Consider the following 24579-nt stretch of genomic DNA (forward strand, 5'->3'; position numbering starts at 1 on the left):
AGTCTACCAAAATCATGTGTGACAGATCTCTGCAGCCAATAATAGTTGGCAACTTATAGTGTGCAATTTTGAATTCAAGTGCACAATCAGTAGATGAGCATGGTGCAGTGCCACATGGATATAAATAATGTGTTACATTAGCATCTGCCCTCTGCAAACCATGAAGGTGCAGTCCTTGTGACTGACATTTGGATCTTGTGTGCCAAGGCTCAAGAAATGTAAATTTAATAATGACTGAATTCAAACTGTCTTTTTTATTACCAGTTTGTTAGTTACTTTAACGGTTTGTAGATGCCTAAAACAGTTATTTGAACAACAAATGATAGATCACTAAAAGACATTACATAAAAATAAAAGGGCACTTATTCATGTGTGTTTATTTTTATTATATGTATTTATTTTTTGCTTTGCTACAAAACAGCCCCAGCAATATTTTGTGACCTATTTAAAAAAAAACTACTACAGTTAAGTACAAAATAAAACATACCAAAACTACCCAATGCTACCCAGAAAAATAGACAATAGAATAAAATGAATACCTTGAAGTCTACAGCTACAAAAAAAAAGTTAGAAAAGGTTACTTAAAAAGAAGGTAAGTATCCACCACAAAATGTGCCACTTAACCACAGTTTGCACGTCTTTCCTTGAATATAAAGTAATACAATAAGTTAACGCAGGCACAGGTCCCTATGACTACAGCAAAACCAAGTAACGGTCATATGTTTCACAGAAAAATACACTTTACTTTTTTCTCTTTTTTTTGGCAACAATTAACATCACACAGAAAAACACTCAGCAAAAAACATCCAAGGTAGCAACATTTTTGGTTTCTTTAGAACAATAAAAGTTCTGTCCACAACATCAGACACTTACACACTGTATTACTGTGTATTCTGTGAAATCATATAAATATATATAAACAAAAATATACTACAACTATTTTTAGTACAAAAAAGATTAATGCTAAATGGAAGCTTAAGATTATAAACTTGAATAACTTAAAAAATTGAAAAGGGAACGCTTTCATACTTTTCAGAAACATGAAGTTGTAGCCCTAGTCTCCTTAATAATAAGGCTTCCGTACTTTGTTTTATTCTGGATCACAGCATTCACACCTTAGTGCCAAGAATGCATCAAGTATAAATATTAAGAAAACTCCTGTACAATACCCATTATGTCAAAAAAATCTAAATAAGTTAGTGTCAAGCAACTGTACAGATTATTTACAGTTTAAATATAATAGAAGGAGTTTGCAAAAGGAAAATCGTCCTTGACATAACCTTAAGTTTTGGCTACAGCTGATTCAATTCAACTGCAAAGCCTCTATTTAGGAAATGTGTTTTTAATCAGTTCTACTATAGCTACTTTTAAAACACAAAAGATGATTGGCTAACTGCCAAAATAATGGACAGTTTAAAAAAACCTTCCGACTGGAGCCAACTTTTGCTATGTTATTTTTTTTTTATTACAACGTCCTGACACCACAGCTACTCTGGAAGGTTTTTTGTCTTGCAAAGATAAATGAAAATGACAGAACTGGTGAAGTAAGGGTGGAGGTGACGAAATGGGAGCAATCTCTAAGCAGTTACAAGCCTGGAGGTGGAGAGGATAGATGAGACATTCATTTCAGCAGCAGCCGTATCTTGTCGGCACATGGTAGGAGTGTGTATAAGTAGGAATGGATGAGGACGAGAGACCACCTGTTACAGCAGATGCCCAGTAAACATTTGAGTCTCCTGCAGAGACAGAGAGGGGTGGGAAGACGACAGTATTTGGTACTCTAGAGGTACGAGTGTCTGTGGGGGGGGGTTAGCGAATGTCATCAGTCCACGTCACTGAGGTCGCTGACTGGCTCATCCTGCACAATGCTCAGGTGATTCATAGCACGGCTGAAGGCAATCTGGACTGCCTTGCGAATGCTCGATGTGCGTCCCTCCATCATTTTGATCTTGTCTATGGTCTTGTCCATCCCCAGAGGAACCATCTTAGACCTAGGAAGCCATTGCCTAAAGGGCAAAAAACAGCACTGATATTACACAATCAGAATACTAGCTCAGGCTGAATGCTTTCCTGTGATCCTGAAAGTATTACTTCCCAGGAATATATTACAGTTTTCACAAGAAAACTGACATTTCTTACAACAAATTACATTTGATTTTACCACAAAGACAAAGTTTCAGATCCACAGATGTGGCGTAGTCTTTCCTAGCAGCAGATAAAAAGCCAGTTAACGCTGCTAAAGACTGAAAGACATGTTCCCAATGATGGGAGTCCAGGGGAAATTGTTAAATACCTCGAGTGGAGAGCTATTATTTGTTGTCTTTTGACAATTTATGTCACAGCCATAAAATAATGATCATCTGAGAGACAGGTTGACAGGTTTTACCCTTGTAGCTTAGGCTAATCATTCCTACAGATAGTGGCCCTCACCAGCTGCGCTTGTTGTCAAAGAAGAGAACGAGGTAGAGTTTCTCTTCGGATTTGTACTGCATCTGTTCTCCAATGCGTAGCACGTCCATAGGGGGCGTAGGGATGGACACCCCATTGTGCTGGCAGCCCACACGCGACATGTGGGGGTCTATGATCTACACAGGACAAGAGAGTGGGAAGCACAGTTATGCACACATGTTCATAAATGCAAACACACGGCAGATATACAGTACAGTGGCTTCAGAAAGAATTAAGACCCCTTCAGTTTTGAGCCATTTCAAATAAAACCTATAACACAATAATGTGAGCAAAAACTGAAGGGGTCTGAATATTTCCTAAACCCATTGTACATTCACACATGGAATCACTCAAGCATATAGTGAAGATGTTTATACTGCACACACATAAACACAAATGCATACACACTACCAGCTTGTGGTGACAGGACTTCTTTTATCATATGTCCTCTCATGCTAAGGTCAAATTAAACTGGTTAACAGTGAAAGGCTGCCACCTAGAGGAAAACAGAAAATTTTGAAAAGTGTGCACATGCCACCTAAAAGAACCACTACAACAAAGATGCCGCTTTATCTTGTGACACGAGAGTATCATAATTAGGTTCTAGTGTGTCTCAAAGTGAAGACATAATAACAACATGTCAGAGTGAAAAGACTTGGATCGCCGTGCTTTCTCTGTCACACAAACACTCACCAAGGCAGGGTAGGATGGGTATCCACTACATTTGGCCCAAACTAGCTGTAGGGGTTCCAATGCAACTGTTGCAGCACTAGCAGGCATCCAAATGTTGCTGTTGCCAACCTCTATGGAAGTGGGAACAACACCAAACAAGTTATGTGTGGCTTTAAACACAGAAGCACATTTCCAAAGCCATGCTATAAGCGCCAGAGCACACAAATCAAATCAGGGTGGGAAATTAACTTCTCCCTTTAACAGTCACACTGAGCGACAGATATTAAAACTTACTAGTCACTTGTACCATGTAATCAGCCAAATATCAATTTTAGATGAGGAAAGAGTTTTCAGATGCTGACTGGTCATATGCCATGGTGGCAGGCAGAGCACACAGACTCACCAGTTTCTGCCAAAAGTAACAGGGACTTGGCTGGTAGCCGCTGTTAATTTCCAACCCTGCTTTTTATGTGTGCATGAGTAACAGTAGTCTGCAAGTTCTATCATTGTTAAAATGTTGAGACCAAATTATACTGAAGCTAGAATGCAATCTAACACTCATTCTCCTTTTAAACTAATAAAACAGCTCTGCACCTTTTATGGTCTTCACGGTATAATTTGAGACATTTTAACATTTACAGGACCTGGAGACATCTGTGAAAACACAGCTACTTAATGTACTGTATTACTTTATAGGCACACTCAGGTTACAATAAGTGCTGTGTTTTGTTTTGAGCTTTGTTTTCAAACTTGACTGCGTTTAAGCAAACAGCTATCACCTACTGATACTGACAGGACTGCAACTAATGAATATTTTCAGGAACTATCTGACAATTATTTTTCAGTTAATCAAACACTTTGTTTATAAAATGTCAGTAAAAAGTGAAAAATATGATTTCACATAGACCAAGATTATGACTTCAAATGTCTTCTTCGGTCTCAAACCCAAACCTAGGACAGAACATGGACAACAAGACAGTGGAATACAGGACATTTACAAAGGAGACGTAGGGGGTTTTACATTTAGTATGCATGTGTGAGGATGTGTAGTGTGGGTGTGTTCAACTCTATGAAGTCTGGTACTGAGTACATACATACTGTGGCTTTTTTAATAAACAATAAATAATTGTTGCAGCATTAAATTCTGGCTTATCATGCTGATGTCAGTGTGTATTTTAGCTGAAATACAAGAAGAAATTGTAGTAAACTACTTTATAGACTGTAGTATTATTATTCTTATGTGCAATTTGTATTTACTGTTTATTTAGAATTCATTGCACATTTATTTAATTGCAACACAAAATAGCACAATATCAGGACAAAGGACAAAACATGGAAAACAAGACAGTGGAATACAGGACATTTACAAAGGAGACGTAGGGGGTTTTACATTTAGTATGCATGTGTGAGGATGTGTAGTGTGGGTGTGTTCAACTCTATGAAGTCTGGTACTGAGTACATACATATATTAAAAAAAGAATAAATAAATAAGAATAAAAGATAAAGTGAATTGCTCAAATCCAATGTTCTAACCACATGGGTCCTGATTAAGTCTTTTCTGCTTATAGAAAGTCTATACACTTGCAGAGTGCAACAGAATTTCATATTATCAACTAAAAGTCAATATTTCACTGAAAAACTGACACATATTCTATATGTATTTGAATAATATGAATCTGTTCCGTATATAAATACGTTGACTCTTAAAACATAACTTACACATGCATCCTGATCCACTGGATGCCTAATTCAGCCAACTTACCAGCAGCAATTCGTGCAGCTTTTGCAAAGTTCCCGGTTTCAATGCAGGCGATTAATTCGCTCTTATCGTCCACAGTGTTTCTCCGGACCAAGGCAGGTTTTCCCTTCCCACATTTTGGAAGACTGAGAACAGTGCTGGAATCAAAACAGAAGACAAACACACAACAAAGTTAACTTTAGAAAAAACAGTAACTGGACACAAATGATATGTAACTAGAACAAAGTACTGGAAAACCAGCCGACTCACTAAGAGACTAACAGACCAACTGGCATTGCCTTCTGTAGACCCTGGCCTTTTATCAAGTCAGTGTTACATTATTCACAACTTCTTCATTCATATTTTGATGCCAATCCTCACTGACAAAGTGCCAAGAAAGGAAAGCCACAAGAACAGATGGAACCCCCAAGTTGCCCGTGATGGCGGCGCGTATGCACGCAGAGGCCCGGGGCCCTCGGCTTCAACAAAAATTTCGTTGTACGTGTCACAATGTTACAAAAAAAAAAAAAAAAGGTTTCTTCTTCTTCTTCTAGTGATTTACTCTTGTGGATTACCTGGTGCTTCCTGGCAGACTGCTACATGAGGAGATGGAAGACTCTGAGGCACAGCGTCTTCGTGGCTCCATAGCTCTACTGGTTCTGCTGGGTTCTTCTAGCTCCTTATCCTCCTCCACTTCTCGAAAACCACTTGACAGGCCTGAGAAAACACATAATACAAATTCACAACAATCACAAAAATATTCTGTAACCCAAAAGCCTCAATCTGACTCTAAGCCGCTCCTATAAACTGTGATGAATCTGCATCAGCTACAGGTTGTTCAGCCAACCACTAATCTAATTTAAGCAAACACATGTTAAAAAGAAAACAAGTGCTTGTTATTCCTTACTGCTGCGCTACTTGGAATTTGACTGTGATGACTTGAAAGTAGTTTAGCAGCTAATTGCAGTGTTTGCACAACCACTTTCAGCAGCTGGCATCAGGACTAATTCTGCTGTGCCAATTTAATCAAGTGCTTGAAGAATTGTCATCCAAATTCTCACATACTGGAACACAAAGAAATGCTCGCCATGCAGAAGATGTTGTAAATGGCTATAAGATGGTGAAAATATTAATGGCAATACATTATCTGGTATTTTTCTCTGTGCACTTCTTACCATTGTCAGTTCTTTTAACACGAGACTCTCCTTCCTCTTCATGCTCTCTCTCTGCTCCCGCCTCCTCCTCGCCATCTCTACTGCCACTGTGCTTCCTCTTCTTGCTGTGAAGTAATGTCTCCAGCCTGGGTATAACCACTGACAGGAAGGATTTGGACCCCAGCTGTCCACTGTCCTCATCTTCCTCTTCCTTGCCCTCTATACTGTCAACATTGTCGGCCCCCTCGTCTCCTATCCTTGGAGGCTTCTCGGGGCTGGCAGTCTTCGATTTGCAGAAGAGCACGGAGGACCGACAGTTAACAGTGCCTATGGCCTCGGCAGGGGTCGATGTGGCAACCACACTCCTATCTCCGTCCGGCAGGGAGTTCTGGAGGTTGTCATGGGAATGGCCATTGAGCAGTGGGGTTGAGGAGAGCAGATCTGGTATTTCCCCATCAAGTTTGACTTGATTGCTGTGAGTCATGTCTTCGCAGTCTAGGGTGGAATCAATTGGTTTGAGAGTGGGGGGCTCAGGGTCTGTGTCTGAGTGGATGAGGGGAGGTATGGAGTCTGATAGTTCCAGTTTAGGAGGAAGAGACTTGTCTCCTGTGGGGTAGGAGAAGAGGAAAAAAGCACAAACAATCTGACAATACAGCCAATATTACATTGTGACTACCAAGTACCACAGAAATTATTCATGTTATACCACAAATGCTGCTTTTGCACCTATTGCTATGTGCCACAATTAGTTTCATTTGAGTTTTTATTTCATTTTAATTAGATACAGTGCTACGAAGATTTGTGTTTTAAGTACAAATATAAAGAAATATAACAAAAGTATAGCCCTGACAAAGACCAGAAATATGACCTACACTACAACAGTATTCGTGACAGTTGTGTCCTACAACATCCTCATTTTGTCCTTGTATTTGGAGAAATGCTGACATTGCACATTACCATATGGCATTTAGGTTTATGATAAAAACAAAACAAGGTGCTATTTAGCATAACACTGGGGCACTTTTATAAATAAAAAATGAGAGCAAAAATTACTTCTTTCATTCTTTTTCCCCCACGGGCTGATTATTGCACTATCTTCACCAAAATTAATGCGACTCAACATGTATGCCGAATTAAGGTTTGACCAGGCCATAGTGGTGACACATGGTGTTTTCTGCTGCGTGAGCACAACCATCACCTCAATGTGAATTTTAAGTTGTGACTGTCTAGTTCAGCACTTTAGAAAAGATATTTTTGTGTGATGGTACACTCAAGTTTTAAAGTTTCCTTATCTTTTATATAGATCTATATCATTGACCCATGAGAAAATGGTGTGGTTTTGTTTTTCTTTCATGCTTCCACTGAGTTTTTACAGTACACCTACTGCGCTCAAGTCTTTTCCTGAATAAAAATGAAACCATATGGTTGAAGCTTAACACCCTCAGCTGTAATTTCTATACTGAAAGTTGAAACTGTATTTTCTCTCTCACACAGTTAATCAGATAAAGCCTGCTGATGCTCCCTCTGTAACAAACTTTAAATTTTTATGACCCATACTATGTTTGCTGGATCAATTCTGCATAAATTAAAATAGACCTTATTGGTGTAATAAATATTTTCAATGGTGTGCCAATGTCACCTAAAAACCTATTACATATTAACTAATAAGATAACCACTAATAATCCTATTAACATTCAATGGCTTTACCAATTTAAAACATAATGAAGATGATTTAGGAATTAATGGTTTTGTTAACAACAAACATCTAATCTCTGGATATAAAGGACACGAGATTCTCTTTAAAACCACAATGGCAGATTGACAAGCACAAACAAATTCATATTTACCCTCCTCATCTGGGAAATGTCCATTGGTCTTCAGACTCTCTTCTTTAGGTTTACCCAGATGTGGGTGGGAGGAAGCTGATGAAGATGATGCCGATGTGGAAGGAGCTATAGAGGAAGAACAGTGCTGGTGGGAGGGCAGGACTCGCTTTAGGCTCATTTCATTGCGAACATCATTAATGGTCTTTTTGAGCAGCTTGACGCGCTTGCTGCGGGAGGGACTGGACTTCATGGCACAGGTCAGGTCAAACTTCTCGAGCAGTTGCTGAAGCTGCTTGTCCAGAGACAGATGCTCCCGATTGGCTGGCACTAGTAGGCGGGCAACTACAAAAAATAATAATAATAATAATAATGAAAATAAAAATTAGAATAAGTACAAGTTTGCAAACACATTTTATGAATATTTCGCTTTCACTTGTCCTGACTCTAGTGATGCAAATACATCACAGATGCATAAATTACACCCCTTACCATCCTCCCAAGAAAAGGAAGGTGGTGCTCGAATTTCAGGAGCCTCGGCCAGATGCATGCCGCTATCTGCGTCGAAGCCAATTTTCTCCACATCACGGCGGGCTTTTCTGAGCAAGGCTCCACCCTGGTCTCGAAGGCGAACAGCAGCCCGATAAAAATAAGTATCCTTTGAGTTATACTTCATGCAGTTGTCAATAATAAGGTTAAAGTGATTCTCAAACTGCTCAAAGTTGTTGTAGCTCTGAGCATCAATGTGCTGCCGCATGGTGGAGAAATCCATTGGGTGCTTGATGTGGTCAAGGTAGTCAGGCACCTACAAGAAACAGCAGATACTGTATAATGAATTGTTTTCCAATGACTTAAAACAACTTAAAAATGACTATGTTGCTTTTTTACCCATCGTTGTTGACCAGCTTTCAACATTTCACATAGAGCATGTAATATCATTCATGTGTCACATTATTCTTTTGAAACATATTATCCTTTGCAACAAGTAGATTTAACCACTACAGAAACACTATTCCATATTTTTCCATTATAAGAATTAAAACTCAGAAGACACTCTGCCAACAAAACATTTTCCATAAAGGCAAAGTTAACCAAGAACATAAATGACCTACAAGTAATAAAATGAAATCCAGAATCAAAAGCAACACCCAACGTGAGGCTCAAACCCACAACCCTGAGATTAAGAGTCTCATACTCTACCAACTAAGATAGCCAGGATTACAGAAAGAAGTGCCCTTGACATTTTAAAGATGTCACCATCTGCCAGTGGACCTTAATCTCAAGTTACCCATTCCACTTAGCAGGAAGTCACACTGCTCATCAACTTGTCTGAACAGGGAGGTGGGTTGTTTTATAACCTCAGTCAGAACCTGCAACAGTCTTTTGTAGTGATTTGTTCAAGTGTAACTTTTAATTAGTGTTTGGCAATATAAAGGAAACCAGAGGCTGTGTTTATTCTCACTTTGTAATCAGTAGTGGGTTTTGTTTAAGATCTATTTGATGTGTCTGAGCTGTTCAAGGTTAGCAAAGCTCACATCAATGATATCATATTTAACAACATCACACTGTCCTGTATTCCTATATATAATTTGCTTTGATAAAAGAGTAAGAGTTAAGTAAATGTTTCAATGAAATTTATAGAAACAAATCAAAACAGATGCCTATATTTCAACATCCCTGAAGCAGTTATCTGGCAATCATACAGAAAAACAAATACAACAGACCTACGGTATTGCTGTTAGTGGGCTTTCATCCTGACAGGGCTATGCTGAAATATCGTTCATTAAGTCCAGTTTCACTTATCAAACAGAAAGTCTCTAGGTGGCAGTTTAAGTCCTTGTACTTGTTTAAAGTCAGACTGTACACTTCTTAAAAGGTTCCTCATGGTTCCTCATTAAACATGCAAATATAAAAAAAACTCAGATAAAGTATGCCCACATAACAGAAAACAATTACCCCTGCAGAAATAAAACAGCTGTGTACAACAAATAGGATTTTCAGTGAACAAGTGCAACAACAGAACTTCAAAAAGTGCTTAAGTATCCACTGAAGTTCACCTCATTGACATCAACCGGCTGGGCGAAGATCCTGGCCTGGTCTTTTGCCTGGAGCTGGTCCAAAAGAGCTCTGAGCAAAATGTTGAAGGGCGTCAGATGCATCTCTAAAAGGGTCTCCTGCAATTTAATCTACAACACAGTGTAAAAGGAAACATTAGCAGATCAGATTGTTAGTTCAAATGTCTACTTATTGATTTGTCCACTCCTACCTCTTCCCTCTTGAGCTTCTCTCTTTTGCGGATTAGCTCCAACAACAGCCGGGCTCTCTCCAAGTCATGTCGGAGACGGTGCCATTCCTTCAACTGGTCCTTTAATGCCCTACCTTCCTCCTTGCTCTGTCTCTGAAGAAGTCATTCAAATAAAAATGCATGACTAAAAGAACAGAAAATGTTCATCTTGTAAAAGGCCTTTGTATTACTGACATTTCAATTTCTACAAAACTACAAGGAGCTTTGGTAAAAGGCAAAATAAAGATCAAATGTTTTTTGTGGTTGACTGACAGATGAACAAACCGGTTGCACATTCTTCTGAGATTGTAGGCTTGTCTGAAGGCGTCGGATGAGAGGAAGCCCATTCCTGGACTGCCTCTTTAGCGTCCAATAATTTAGGACCAGCTCCACAAATGCCTTCTTCTTCTGGACTGACACCTGGTTCAGAATGGTTTGTAACCTAGAGGAGCAACAAAGATGGGCATTAGTAGTATAAAGCCCATGAGAGATCGCAACACAACTACATCTCTACTTGTAGCGTATTTTACTACCGAAACTGATTTTTGTAAAGTAATAGCCATATACAAGAACCCAGAGGAAGCAAATCTTAGTTGTGTCACAAGGACATGGTCAAATGCTGCAGAAGTAGATTTATTGCCCTACAGATATACAAAAATCTTTTTTATAACACCACACACAAAGCATCAATGCCTAAAATGTAAGCTTAAATAAATATGCCATCCCAACTAACCAAATACTACACTTCCCATCTCCTAGGTATACCTGTGAGCAGGAAAAATAGGCACAGTAGCAGGGGTTGCAGCTTCACTTTCAACTTCAGGGTCAGGCTTCTTACTCTTACTCTTCTTCTTCTTCTTGTGTTTTCCTTTTGAATGTCCTTTGCTAGAACCTCCCACCTTGTCCACTTTCTTACATAGTCCATTTTTTGGTTTGGCATCTTCATAGATTGCAAGTGGCCTCCTTATGCAGCCATTAGGTGTGTGAGCTCCACAGTAGGCTGTCTTTTTCACTGAGAAGGTGGGCTCTCCTGTTGCTGTTACCTCTTTGATTGGCTCCATCTTCATAAAGAGGCCAGCCTTTTGGGCACAGCTCACATGGAAGGCAGTGTAACAGTTGGCTTTGTGGCACTGGATGCATGCCCCAGCACCTTTCTCCTTGCAGAGGTAGCAGCTGAGCTTCCAGCGAGCTGGAGGAATGTGGCTGACACCATCAATAGGTTCAATGAAGGTGGTATTGGAGAAGCCGACCTCAGGAACCCAAAGGGCACACACCACGTGGCCCCAGCGATCATCATCTGTCTTTTTTACTGCACCACCCTTGTTGGGACAGAGGATGCAGTCCACAGGTTGAGTGGGTGCCTGGAGACAATGTCTGCAAAGCCACTGGCCTTCAGGAACGTAGGGCACACCATAGCATTCTTGGTGCACAGCAATGTTGCACATATCACAAAATAAAATAGCATTGCTATTGTGACATTCTCCATCCATGCAGATGCAGCAGATAGCTTCGTCATCAATAGCAGCTTGCTTTTCACTGCCTTGATCCAGACTCTCCAGGTACAACTCTTTCTCAAAGCGGTCAACAAGGAACTCAAAAACATTGTGGGAGACCTGGCTGACACCCTCACTTCGTCGTTTCTCATTAACCAAATCCAGCCAGGCATAATCTTCCTCATCCATGTCATATTCTGTTTCCTCATCCAGCTCTTCTTCTGTCTTTTCTGTGTATTTATAAAATGCAGCTGGTCGCTTAGGAACTGCTGGAAGATTATATTCCACTCTTCGGAACTTAGGTTCTGGAAGCTTTGGACCCACATTACTGCTGGCATGATGACCTCCTTCTCCGTGACCAGTGATGCCCAGTGCAGCATTTCTTTTCTCCTGATTGTTTTTTAGCCTGACTGACCTCAGGAGGACCTGCTGTTGTGGTTTCTCAGCATTCTCCTTATTGCTTGTACACTCCATCATCTCCTGCACTGTCGGGTCATCATCCAAAATCACATCCAGCTTGTCATATATGCTGAGCCGGTGGATACGGCCATCCATCTCAAATTCCACCATGCGCTGTGCCTGGGCATAAGTCAAAATCTGCTTGTTGGGGGAAGGCTTGATGGGAGATGGCGGCCTGTGCGGCACCACAACCCGGTGCTGCCGAGCTTTTTTCTTCATTTTGATGCTCCGTGTTGCTGTGGAGATACAGAATGGGGAGATCTGCATGTATTTCGCTGGAGTCATGTAAAAGTTAAACCAAGGGCAGAAACAGTGGTTGCATTTTATTGAGGTAGTTGCCTTTCAGTGGTCAGGAAAAACACACAATAATAATTTACTGATGCAGTATTCTGTGGAGTAATGCATTTTTATTTATGACTGATACAGACTTCCACATTTCACATTCTAATAGCAAAATACAGTGTATTCAGAAAGTATTCAGACTCCCTTCACTTTTTACACATTTTATTGTATTGTGGATCCAATCCTGAATATACGCAATTACCATTTCTACCCATCATTATACACTTAATCACCCATGATGACAAACTGAAACCAGGGTCACAGAGTTGTCTGAAAATTAATCACTAACACTAAGGTTCGGGTAAAACTTTTGACTGACGTTGCTGCTCCTAACCACTGTGGCTGTGAATGTAGCAGTAGCAGACAGCTCTACATTACAGTTTTGTCTTTGAGCTGAGGCATTTAAATGCAGTGGGAGGCGGCCACGCAGGGAATGTTAAATATGCCTGAGCAGCAGTTAGTACTTGCCCGTTTGGTTCAAAGATGTCATTACTTTTTCACCATCAGCTCAAAGTGGACAAGTTGCTAACAATAACATTAGCTAGCCAGCTAGCTTACTTGCAAGAGGAGCTAGCCATCCCCTAAACGGAGCAAATGGCGTCAAACAAAACGAGAGCTCTTTAAAATAGCGTTCGTTAATTCAAACATAACATTAAACAATCGTTTTGTAGGTGTACTGCATGCTTTCGCGTCGTCAACGCATATAACACAGAAAAGCAAATAAAACCAAAGCACATACCTAGGATGCACGAGCAATTTTGCTAGTTGAAGAATACGGTAGCTAACCAGCAACCTTACAAAGCAATGGCGATACGGCCTGCTAAATGGCTCTAATTCCGTACAAATGTTCTCATCCACCGGCCGATACTGGGGTCTTTTCAGTCGCTAATAAAAGGAGAAAGACGTCTGCTTGGTGCCTGTTAAGTTTCGACATTAAATTCTACAAAGAACACAACTGTTTGCTTTGTGGACCATTCACTGGCTAGAATCTCTCGCTAGCCACAGTCGACCAAGAGGAAAAAGCAGCAACAACAGCAGCAGCACTACAGACGGCTCATCCCCCAACATAACAATGCGTTTCAGCAGACAACTCCCACCCGTACGCACCACTCTACGTATGACGCTGAAGGTCAGGTTGGTGGCGAGTCGTAGATTTCACACAAAAGCCCATCTGTCACACAACCGCAGCATTGCCTTTTGTGAAACCTTACTAGCTATACACAGACAATGCTCCAAACTGTAACGTTAGCTCTCTCTATGTAAAGCTAGACCTATCTCTGGTTTGGCTCTGCGGGTCGGAGTGTTCAGTCATAACCAACATAATGAGTTTCGAACCAGTATGTCTGTCTGTCATACTGGGTGTTATTTGAATCAGCATTTCTCCTCTAGTCACAGAGGGCAGATAGGACGCAGGTAGAACGACAACCAACCGTGCCCCACCCTGGTAACCAGTCGGTCCCAGACGCTATACCTGGCCTCGGGCCAAGCAAAACCCATTCAGTTTACAGCAATAACATTGTGGTGATGAAATCACGTATTGCATGTTAAAATCAAAAATGTTGCAGTGAATATAACACACAGCAGCAGTCGTATATTCACTGAGCAGTAATTATTTCGTAGTGACACGTTACCATATGTGTTGTTGCCTTCTTTCCCCTTAATGTTAAATCAACGAACAGTCGCTTTTACTTTGTTTCAAGGTTGTTGTCAAAACCGCAGTAGCCTTCATGTTTTCACTAATATATAAGTTTAAGCCGTGGCCACCGAAATAATTTAGAAAATGGAAAAGCTATAACAAAGTTTTATTATTATTTTATTATTATTATTATTACTATTATTATTATTATTTCAGTACAAAGTCACTCATAGTAAAATGTTTCGATAAGTTAACCGTTACTCGTAATATAACAAACGCTTGTTTGTTTTGTATATGTGGATCATAAATGGCCATTCAGTCTGCCATTTAAATAATATTAACAATAGAAGCCGAAATATAAGTGGAAAATCAAGGCAAAGCACAGTGTTGCGTGACATATGCTAAAATCTAAGCCCCTTCGCCATACTGAAGATCCTGCGCCTGGTGACATCATTAAAACGTGTTCCTTCCGTCCGACGCTGTGTGGAGCTGCTTCGGCCGAATGTGAACTGCTAGCAAACCAGGAGACAAAAGCAACAAAGTGAACCCCCCTCTGGTTCAATCAAATGTGTCATATTTAACTGTTTAGGAGCCGAAACCTAGTGATCACATCGTCATACTTCACAGTAAGTATGCTGAGCATATGTACGTGTATGGGGAGTGTTTCGTGCTGTCAGGACGTCGTGGTGAGTGCTGGTCTGAATCGGATCCCGTGTGGTTCGTGCGTTTCCTCGGCTGGGTTCTGCCTCGCCAGGTTAGCTAGTCTGTCCTGTTTGGCCTAGCTGGCAGCTAACCAGCTAGCATGTGGTCTGCAATTTACTAAACGCTTCTCCCAAGCCATTATAATGTTAATGGGATAGTTGTATTAGGTACATTGGCTGGAATATTTTTTGTCAACGTTAAAAATCAGAAGTGTTTGTGCCTGTGTGTTATTTGTGTGTATGTTACCCTCGCGGCTAACCTAGTTAGCACCAGCATAGCCACCGTCGTGTTTAGTTACTGATGATGTAGCCTAACTGCCAGTAATGTTTTATTATAACGTTAAATATTTATTGCTATGAGGGTCGCAAAAGTGTTAGGATTTGTGCTATTTGTTGTTCAGTGGGATCAGCCAAAGGCCGGAATGTAGATAGCCATTTACACTTGGTGTGTTATGTGAAGATGAAAGTTAGTCAGCGTTGGCTATTTTGTGCTGTCCTCTCGCATCTTCCTATCACTTGAGCCAAACCCGGAAAAACTGGCTGTCACTGCTCACTTAGGAAATGGCTTGACGCTGCTTGTGTTTTTTGGGAGGCCTACTTAAATGAGATCATGGACAGGTTATTTTGACCGCATTCATAACTTTAAATTAAGATGGGTGACTGGTTATTTTCGGGATAATTTATTGGATTTGCTGCAAGTTCGACTGGATTGCGTTTGAGTGACAGTTGTGTACTTATCTAGGTAAATGTTCTTAGATCCGATGTCTTGCGTGTACACGTATCTTTTGCAATGTTGATTTAAAAAAAACTATGTAGTTAAGAAGTATTGTCCCTCTTATTTTATGCCCATCCTTGGTCAATTAAATTGAATTATAGTAACACAATAATTAGATTATAAGAAAAATAATCATAAATAGACATAATATTCTGAGGCACTAGTCATCTGACCTCACACCCGACCAAATCCTACATCCTGTGGTGTGCTGCCTTCAGGGTACAGGCTATTTAACAAAATATACACCACATTCACTAATTTAATATGCACACCAAGCCACAATAATGCAGAATAATACAGTAGCCCTACAACAAGTCTTAGCTGAATGCAAGTTATGTTCGATGTTTGTTAAAACAGTTTTAGAGATGATATGATGATTCAACCGTTTTGTCATTTTCTGTAGTTTGCAGTTCTTTTAAATTATATTGCATTATGCTCAGATATTTATAATATTTTGTTCCCCCTTTTATATAACGCAAGGTGGACCAAATATTAGAGTCACGTTTTTGAAATAAATGGCACACTAATACTAGGGTTGCAGTAGTGTATCGGTTTTACGGTATACCATAGTATGAAAATTTACAGTTATCACACCATGCACATTTGCTTATTCCTGGTATTGAAGAAATACCAGGAATAAGCAATAAGTGTTTTTCTTCCCCAAAAAATCAGCAGTGTGGGATTACTTTGGATGTACCAAAAATGAACACCATCCCTCCGTGCAGATCAAAGTATGTGGCCCATTCATAACTTTAATGTTGCAGTGAATATAACACACAGCAGCAGTCGTATATTCACTGAGCAGTAATTATTTCGTAGTGACACGTTACCATATGTGTTGTTGCCTTCTTTCCCCTTAATGTTAAATCAACGAACAGTCGCTTTTACTTTGTTTCAAGGTTGTTGTCAAAACCGCAGTAGCCTTCATGTTTTCACTAATATATAAGTTTAAGCCGTGGCCACCGAAATAATTTAGAAAATGGAAAAGCTATAACAAAGTTTTATTATTATTTTATTATTATTATTATTACTATTATTATTATTATTTCAGTACAAAGTCACTCATAGTAAAATGTTTCGATAAGTTAACCGTTACTCGTAATATAACAAACGCTTGTTTGTTTTGTATATGTGGATCATAAATGGCCATTCAGTCTGCCATTTAAATAATATTAACAATAGAAGCCGAAATATAAGTGGAAAATCAAGGCAAAGCACAGTGTTGCGTGACATATGCTAAAATCTAAGCCCCTTCGCCATACTGAAGATCCTGCGCCTGGTGACATCATTAAAACGTGTTCCTTCCGTCCGACGCTGTGTGGAGCTGCTTCGGCCGAATGTGAACTGCTAGCAAACCAGGAGACAAAAGCAACAAAGTGAACCCCCCTCTGGTTCAATCAAATGTGTCATATTTAACTGTTTAGGAGCCGAAACCTAGTGATCACATCGTCATACTTCACAGTAAGTATGCTGAGCATATGTACGTGTATGGGGAGTGTTTCGTGCTGTCAGGACGTCGTGGTGAGTGCTGGTCTGAATCGGATCCCGTGTGGTTCGTGCGTTTCCTCGGCTGGGTTCTGCCTCGCCAGGTTAGCTAGTCTGTCCTGTTTGGCCTAGCTGGCAGCTAACCAGCTAGCATGTGGTCTGCAATTTACTAAACGCTTCTCCCAAGCCATTATAATGTTAATGGGATAGTTGTATTAGGTACATTGGCTGGAATATTTTTTGTCAACGTTAAAAATCAGAAGTGTTTGTGCCTGTGTGTTATTTGTGTGTATGTTACCCTCGCGGCTAACCTAGTTAGCACCAGCATAGCCACCGTCGTGTTTAGTTACTGATGATGTAGCCTAACTGCCAGTAATGTTTTATTATAACGTTAAATATTTATTGCTATGAGGGTCGCAAAAGTGTTAGGATTTGTGCTATTTGTTGTTCAGTGGGATCAGCCAAAGGCCGGAATGTAGATAGCCATTTACACTTGGTGTGTTATGTGAAGATGAAAGTTAGTCAGCGTTGGCTATTTTGTGCTGTCCTCTCGCATCTTCCTATCACTTGAGCCAAACCCGGAAAAACTGGCTGTCACTGCTCACTTAGGAAATGGCTTGACGCTGCTTGTGTTTTTTGGGAGGCCTACTTAAATGAGATCATGGACAGGTTATTTTGACCGCATTCATAACTTTAAATTAAGATGGGTGACTGGTTATTTTCGGGATAATTTATTGGATTTGCTGCAAGTTCGACTGGATTGCGTTTGAGTGACAGTTGTGTACTTATCTAGGTAAATGTTCTTAGATCCGATGTCTTGCGTGTACACGTATCTTTTGCAATGTTGATTTAAAAAAAACTATGTAGTTAAGAAGTATTGTCCCTCTTATTTTATGCCCATCCTTGGTCAATTAAATTGAATTATAGTAACACAATAATTAGATTATAAGAAAAATAATCATAAATAGACATAATATTCTGAGGCACTAGTCATCTGACCTCACACCCGACCAAATCCTACATCCTGTGGTGTGCTGCCTTCAGGGTACAGGCTATTTAACAAAATATACACCACATTCACTAATTTAATATGCACACCAAGCCACAATAATGCAGAATAATACAGTAGCCCTACAACAAGTCTTAGCTGAATGCAAGTTATGTTCGATGTTTGTTAAAACAGTTTTAGAGATGATATGATGATTCAACCGTTTTGTCATTTTCTGTAGTTTGCAGTTCTTTTAAATTATATTGCATTATGCTCAGATATTTATAATATTTTGTTCCCCCTTTTATATAACGCAAGGTGGACCAAATATTAGAGTCACGTTTTTGAAATAAATGGCACACTAATACTAGGGTTGCAGTAGTGTATCGGTTTTACGGTATACCATAGTATGAAAATTTACAGTTATCACACCATGCACATTTGCTTATTCCTGGTATTGAAGAAATACCAGGAATAAGCAATAAGTGTTTTTCTTCCCCAAAAAATCAGCAGTGTGGGATTACTTTGGATGTACCAAAAATGAACACCATCCCTCCGTGCAGATCAAAGTATGTGGCCCATTCATAACTTTAATCCCAAACTATAAAATGTGTGAGCATATAATGTGAATCTTAAAATGTGCTGTTGAAACAGTTTTCCGTCTTTTCTGTTTGTTTGCTAATCTCTGACTTGCAAAAGGACTTTCACTGATCCCCAATCTGACCCCAGAAACACATAGACGATCTTTTCCTGATCACATTAGTGAGGGTGTCTCTCTCTCTCTCTCTCTCTCTGTGTGTGTGTGTGTGTGTGTGTGTGTGTGTGAGAAGTGAAGGTTCAGCCAGGATCAGTCTGGCTGTGCAGTCACGCACCTACAATAAACGAACAACTATTGTGATAATTGTTTAGAGCATTGTGACGGCATTTCTCACTACTGTCACAAGTTTTATAAACCAGTCAATCGACGGAGAAAATAATTAGCAGATTAATCTGTAATGAAAATAATCAGTAGTCCTACTTTGATACAAAATAGTTCAGAAGAGCTCCACCTCAACCAAATTACAACAGTAAAATTCTGCTTTACATCAGTGCACGAGTGATAGGCTATTAATGTAATGATATACATAATACTTTAACAGTATAGTGTATATATAGTGTAACATTTTCGGCACTGAGTAGCCTACTACTTGTAATATGTTAAGTACATTTTCATGATAATACTTTTAATTAACATTTTCAACGCAGGACCTTTACTTGTAACTTTTACAATGTGATAGCAGTACTTTTATTTAAGTAAAGGATGTGAATACTTCCTCTACTACTGGTGCTAAGATGCAAACTAACATGATTTTAGTTATATGCTTTTTGAATCGTCTTTATAATTCTGTTTATTCTTCAGTTGCAATCCAGCTCAATCAACTGTCATAGTCAATTGCATTAAAAACCCCTCTGGTTTCACTGTTTTGAGGGTTGTTATAGCTGATAATAATAGTAATTGTTCAGTAACACTGTGAAAATGTGATATTTTCTGATGGTTATCATATAGTGAAAATCTCATACAACTGCAACCCTAATACACACTATTTTTTTCAACCAAACAATAACCTCTCAGATGATTTCACTGATTAGTAATATCAGCTGTTCTAATGTACTAAAAACATGATCTGTGTTTAATATATTAAAGATTTAAGCAGCGAAGATGTAGAGTTATAGCACGTTTTCAGTTGTGCATAGATCTACTGTAAAATCAATTGTGACAAGAAGAAAATGACCAATGTTAGTGCATACAGATAAGTCCCACAATTCCCTAAGTATTTCATTGCATTGTCCAGTGCACACAGATTTAGAAGGTGACGAGAGAGTATTTAATTATTATTAAGTATTTAAAGGAATAAGCACAGGATAATTTAATATTATAATTTATCTTTAATATTGCAGAAGAAGCTCTGGGAGGTGTTTCTGCTCTTAATGGGTGATTACCATTTTCCAGGCGTCAACTCGAACGTGTCAGCTCTGACACAACTCGGGCCAGATCCCAGGATACTGGGTCCTCCAGAGGACCGAATGTTTCCAAGTGATGCTTGTCAACTTGCAAACTTAAACATTTCCATGTTTATTACTGCAAAGCTGCTTTTTAACAAAAATCAAAGTGGTCAGTACTGGTGGTATAGGAGGACTTACGACTTATTTCAAAACACAGTTTCTTCTGCCAGCCCTTATATAAGGCATCTGGTCAGTTAGTTTTAGAAAATAAAAATGAAAGTAAAATCTAGTTTGCAGTGTTTCTGCATTATTGCAGAATACCTTTATAACCTTTTATTCAGAATCTTGTTATTCCTTAAAATATACTTTAATTTTTCTTTCTCCCTGTCTCTAGGTTGTGGGTGGAGAGGTGGAACTTCAGTCATAAATGGAGAGGGACAAGCAGACACCCTGTGTCCTGGACAGCCACATACACATTACTACACCTGCTTGAGAGCTGCTGTATTGATGACTACACTTAGGAAAAAGTGAATATATTTGACAACGCAGACCTGACTATTCTACAGAAACCCTCGGGCTGCAGCCATGGATGTGAAAGATGAGGTCTTTGATATGAGTGTGGATATGATCAGTGAACCTAATGGCTCCATAGAAATTAAAAAAAGAGAGGCAAAAGGGACCTGCTTGAAAATTGAGGGACAGGATGGGTACGTGTTCAAATCCTATAGCATAAACCCTCATGAGCCTATGGACGCAATGTCACCTGCTTGTTCCTCAACGCTGGATAAGGACTCTCCCCATTCTCTCCACTTATCTTCTCAGGGTGAAAAACAGTTTGACTCAGATGAAGCAAAAGGGATTGATACAGCTTCCCCGACTCTTTTAAACAAATGCCTAAATACTGATGCTGAGGAAAATACAGACAATGAAAAGTATGAAAATGCTAATGAAGCAAGTCAACATATCAAAGAGGAGAGTGGGGATGCAAATGGAAATGATGAAGAAACACAAGATGATGACAGACTCGCATTTGGTAGCTCTGTTGGTCCTTTTGTAACTAGAGATGGTGATGAGTATAGTAATTTACTAAGTGGATACACAAGCACCCTTTATGATGTTGCCATGGACGCTGTCACTCAGAGCCTTCTGTCATCTATGAGGAGTCACACCAACCCAAGAAAAAAATCTCCTGCATGGAATCATTTCTGCATATCACCACGAGACAGTACCAAAGCAATCTGTTTATACTGTATGAAAGAGTTCAGTCGGGGTAAGAACGAGAAAGACCTCAGTACAAGTTGTTTAATGAGGCATGTGCGAAGGGCTCATCCCACTGTGCTTTTACAAGAAGGAGTAGATGCATCCTCAAATAATCTGACTAGCTCCCTTGCCTCATCTTTGATACCTCCATCCCCAAACTCACCAAAAAACGGAGACTTGACAAATAGCATCATTACTCCTGCCTCAAAGAACACTTCACCGTCCACCTCCTCAGCTGAAAATTCAGAGACATCATCCAAAGACGTGTTACCAAAAGTTGAACCAAAACTAGAACTGTATGCCAACAATGACACTGTTTGCAGCACACTCCCATCCTCACATTCCAGTGAAAGCAACCTTGAAGACATGTCAGATGGAGGGCCTGAGCGCCTACCCGGGACCCCAAAAAGCTCTAGTTCTCGTCGGAGATCAGCCGTATGGAAACACTTCTACCTGTCACCTGCAGACAGTTCTAAAGCAGTGTGTATCCACTGCATGAATGAGTTCAGTAGGGGTAAAAATGGTAAGGATCTAGGGACAAGCTGTCTTATTCGTCATATGTGGAGGGCTCACAAAGAGGTTGTCATTGAGGAAAATGGGCAGGGCAATCACATTCCCCCACCTTATACAAATCCACCCTCACTTTTGTCCCGAACACAACTACAGGATCAGCTGGAACTAAAAAAAGAGTCACCATTTCTTCCATCCTCACCAGAAACCATATCAGATGAATTACCCCAGAGCATGGAGGAAACCATGGATATCAAGGAGGAATCTGAGGTGATGCATCTCTCAGGGCACAAATCCTCACTCAATCTCTCCTTCAAAATTCAGGGGGAGGATACACCCCTGACTTCCTCACCGTGTGATCTCTCTGAGGGCAGCAGTCTAAACCAGGATCATTCAGTTTTTCAGCAAAACAAGAAGATCATGAAACGGGTGAAATCTGAAGTGTGGCACCATTTCATAGTGTCACCAGTTGACCAGTTAAAAGCACTGTGCCGTTACTGTCCATGCGTCATCAGTCGGGGGAAACGGGGCGACTTTGGTACAAGCTGTCTGATGAGGCATCTTATGAGGCGTCATCCTGACGTTCTCAAAAACCAAAAAAGCACAGATGAGAAGGAATCCTCCCCTCATCCTTATACCAATCTCACTGCAACAGACACAGTTTCAACCAAAGAAACTGAGAGCCCTGCCGGTGAGAAGAAGCCTCAAACCCTGCCTGTTTTTAGTAAAAAGACATCAAAACTGTGGAACCATTTCTCTATTTCACCTGCTGACCCCACAAAGGTAGTTTGTTTGCACTGTAGCCGCACAATTAGCAGAGGCAAAAAGACTACAAACCTTGGCACAAGCTGCCTTTTCAGGCACATGCAAAGGTTTCATGGACATGTTCTTGAAAGTAACAATACTATCTCAGGTGATGTGCTATCTGCTGAAATTCATGTTAAACAAGAGCTCATGGACACTTCTGTTTTTGAAGCAGAGCAGAACAGTGAGAGGTTTGATGAACACCACCCGGTTGCCAAAAAAATCACCAAACTTATTGCAGAAATGCTCGCACTGGATCTCCAGCCATCAACTATGGTAGAGAATGCTGGACTGAACAGACTGCTAGAGTACCTCCAGCCTCAGTATTCTCTACCATCTTCTTCTTATTTTACCAGCACTGCCATACCAGACATGTATGAAAAGGTGAAGGATGTTGTGCTGGCCCATCTGAAAGAGGCTGAAGGTAGTGTTGTCCACTTTACAACTAGTATTTGGGTCAGTAGCCAGACAAGGGAATACCTGACCCTCACTGCCCACTGGGCGACGTACGAGTCAAGTGTCAGACCCCAGGGCCAGGACTTTCACTGCTCTGCTCTCCTAAGTGTCTCACAAATAGACTGTGATCATGATATGCATAACATCCCAAAGCAGCTTGAATATCTGTGGGACTCCTGGATCAACTCATCAGGGCTGAAAAAAGGGTTCACTGTAACTGATAACACCACAATTAAAAACACCTTGGAGGACCATGGCCATGTCACCATGCAGTGTTTTGGACACACCATAGACCTCATTGTTAGCGAAGCCATAAAGAGCCAGAGAATGGTTCAGAACCTTCTGAGTATTGCACGAAAGATATGTGAACGTGTGCATCGCTCAGCAAAGGCCAAGGAGAAGCTGGCTGAGCTCCAGAGGACTCACCAGCTGCCAGAGAACCAGCTGATTCAGGATATTCCCTCCAAATGGAGAACCTCCTTTTTCATGTTGGAACGACTGGTGGAGCAGAAGAAAGCTATTGACGAGATGTCAATAGAGTGCAATTTCAGGGAAATGATTAGCTGCGATCAGTGGGAAGTGATGCAGTCAGTCTGCAATGCACTAAAGCCTTTTGAAGTCGCCTGCAGGGAGATGAGCAATCACACTGCCACTCTGGGACAAGTGATACCACTCATTCACATCCTCAATAGAAAAATAGACCTGCTGTTTGATGAGACTGTGGGCATAGATAACATGCTCAAGTCTCTAAAAGAAGCCATGGTGAGCAGAATGTCCACAACTCTGCATGACCCACGATACACCTGGGCGACAATGCTGGACCCACGATACAAGACTTCATTGTTCACAGAGGAAGAAGCGGAGCAATGTAAACAAGATCTGATTCAGGAGCTGGACTTGTCCTCTTCTACCTCAGTTGCAGTTAAGCCTCCACTGCCCAATGGCTGCAACGAGGCCGCCGTTTCATCTAACACCTCCCACTCAAACAAGGACAACCTCTGGTCTCTAATGGCTGACATCCGACAAAAGATAAAACACGAGGAGAAGCCAAAGTCCTCAGAGTTAGCAGTGCTGGAGTACCTTGAGGAAGACATACTTGATCAAAGCTGTGACCCCCTCGACTATTGGAACCTAAAAAAGTTCCTGTGGCCCGATCTTGCCAAAGTAGCTGCCCGTTATGTGGGCTGCCCTCCCAGCATTGTCCCAGTAGAGACACTGTTCAGCACAGCTAGTGTCAATTGTGCCCTGAATCAGCCCAGGCCTTTACTGGAAAACATAGAGGGTCTGCTGTTCCTCAAGGTCAATCTCCCTTTGATTTATTTTCAGTACTGATTATTATTGAGTATTAACTTGAAAACCCTTTATCAAGGACCAAGTTGCTTAGCTGTGAAATTGATTTTTTTTTTTTCCTTCTATTGGACAAAATGTAAAATACTGATTTATACACTGATTGATTCTCAATGCAAAAGGCCAGATTAAGGTTTTATTATATTCTACATACTACTGTTAAACACTTTGGAGCGGCTGTGATGAAAAATCTCAGTCAGAAGTGTATTGCTATTGGCTG

The 24579-nt window shown here is 40.4% G+C and overlaps 2 protein-coding genes across 10 annotated transcripts; one reads left to right on the forward strand and one right to left on the reverse strand.

Moving 5' to 3' along the window:
* Window positions 1-384: 384 nt before the first annotated feature.
* brd1a (bromodomain containing 1a) lies at window positions 385-14547 on the reverse strand. 5 transcript variants are annotated; one of them, XM_020601440.1, is made up of 13 exons: window positions 14478-14547; window positions 10886-12308; window positions 10394-10562; window positions 10103-10234; window positions 9894-10022; window positions 8329-8641; window positions 7861-8181; window positions 6034-6618; window positions 5434-5575; window positions 4883-5016; window positions 3142-3251; window positions 2431-2585; window positions 385-2006 (listed from the first exon to the last, which is right to left on the reverse strand). In XM_020601440.1, exons 2-13 carry the CDS (start codon window positions 12289-12291, stop codon window positions 1823-1825), a joined length of 3780 nt encoding a protein of 1259 aa, XP_020457096.1. In that variant the 5' UTR covers window positions 12292-12308; window positions 14478-14547; the 3' UTR covers window positions 385-1822. The 5 variants fall into 5 exon arrangements, with proteins under 5 accessions (XP_020457096.1, XP_020457095.1, XP_020457094.1 ...); XM_020601439.1 differs by lacking the exon at window positions 14478-14547 and adding an exon at window positions 14046-14174; XM_020601438.1 differs by lacking the exon at window positions 14478-14547 and adding an exon at window positions 13522-14015.
* Window positions 13469-24561, forward strand: zbed4 (zinc finger, BED-type containing 4). Of its 5 annotated transcripts, none has more exons than XM_020601445.1 (2): window positions 13469-13543; window positions 20377-24561. In XM_020601445.1, exon 2 carries the CDS (start codon window positions 20568-20570, stop codon window positions 24342-24344), a length of 3777 nt encoding a protein of 1258 aa, XP_020457101.1. In that variant the 5' UTR covers window positions 13469-13543; window positions 20377-20567; the 3' UTR covers window positions 24345-24561. The 5 variants fall into 5 exon arrangements, with proteins under 5 accessions (XP_020457101.1, XP_020457100.1, XP_020457099.1 ...); XM_020601444.1 differs by lacking the exon at window positions 13469-13543 and adding an exon at window positions 14519-14676; XM_020601443.1 differs by lacking the exon at window positions 13469-13543 and adding an exon at window positions 16694-16987.
* The last annotated feature ends 18 nt before the right edge of the window (window positions 24562-24579 follow it).

Source organism: Monopterus albus, unplaced genomic scaffold (genome assembly GCF_001952655.1).
Source record: "Monopterus albus unplaced genomic scaffold, M_albus_1.0 scaffold51.1, whole genome shotgun sequence".
NCBI classification, from domain to species: domain Eukaryota; kingdom Metazoa; phylum Chordata; class Actinopteri; order Synbranchiformes; family Synbranchidae; genus Monopterus; species Monopterus albus.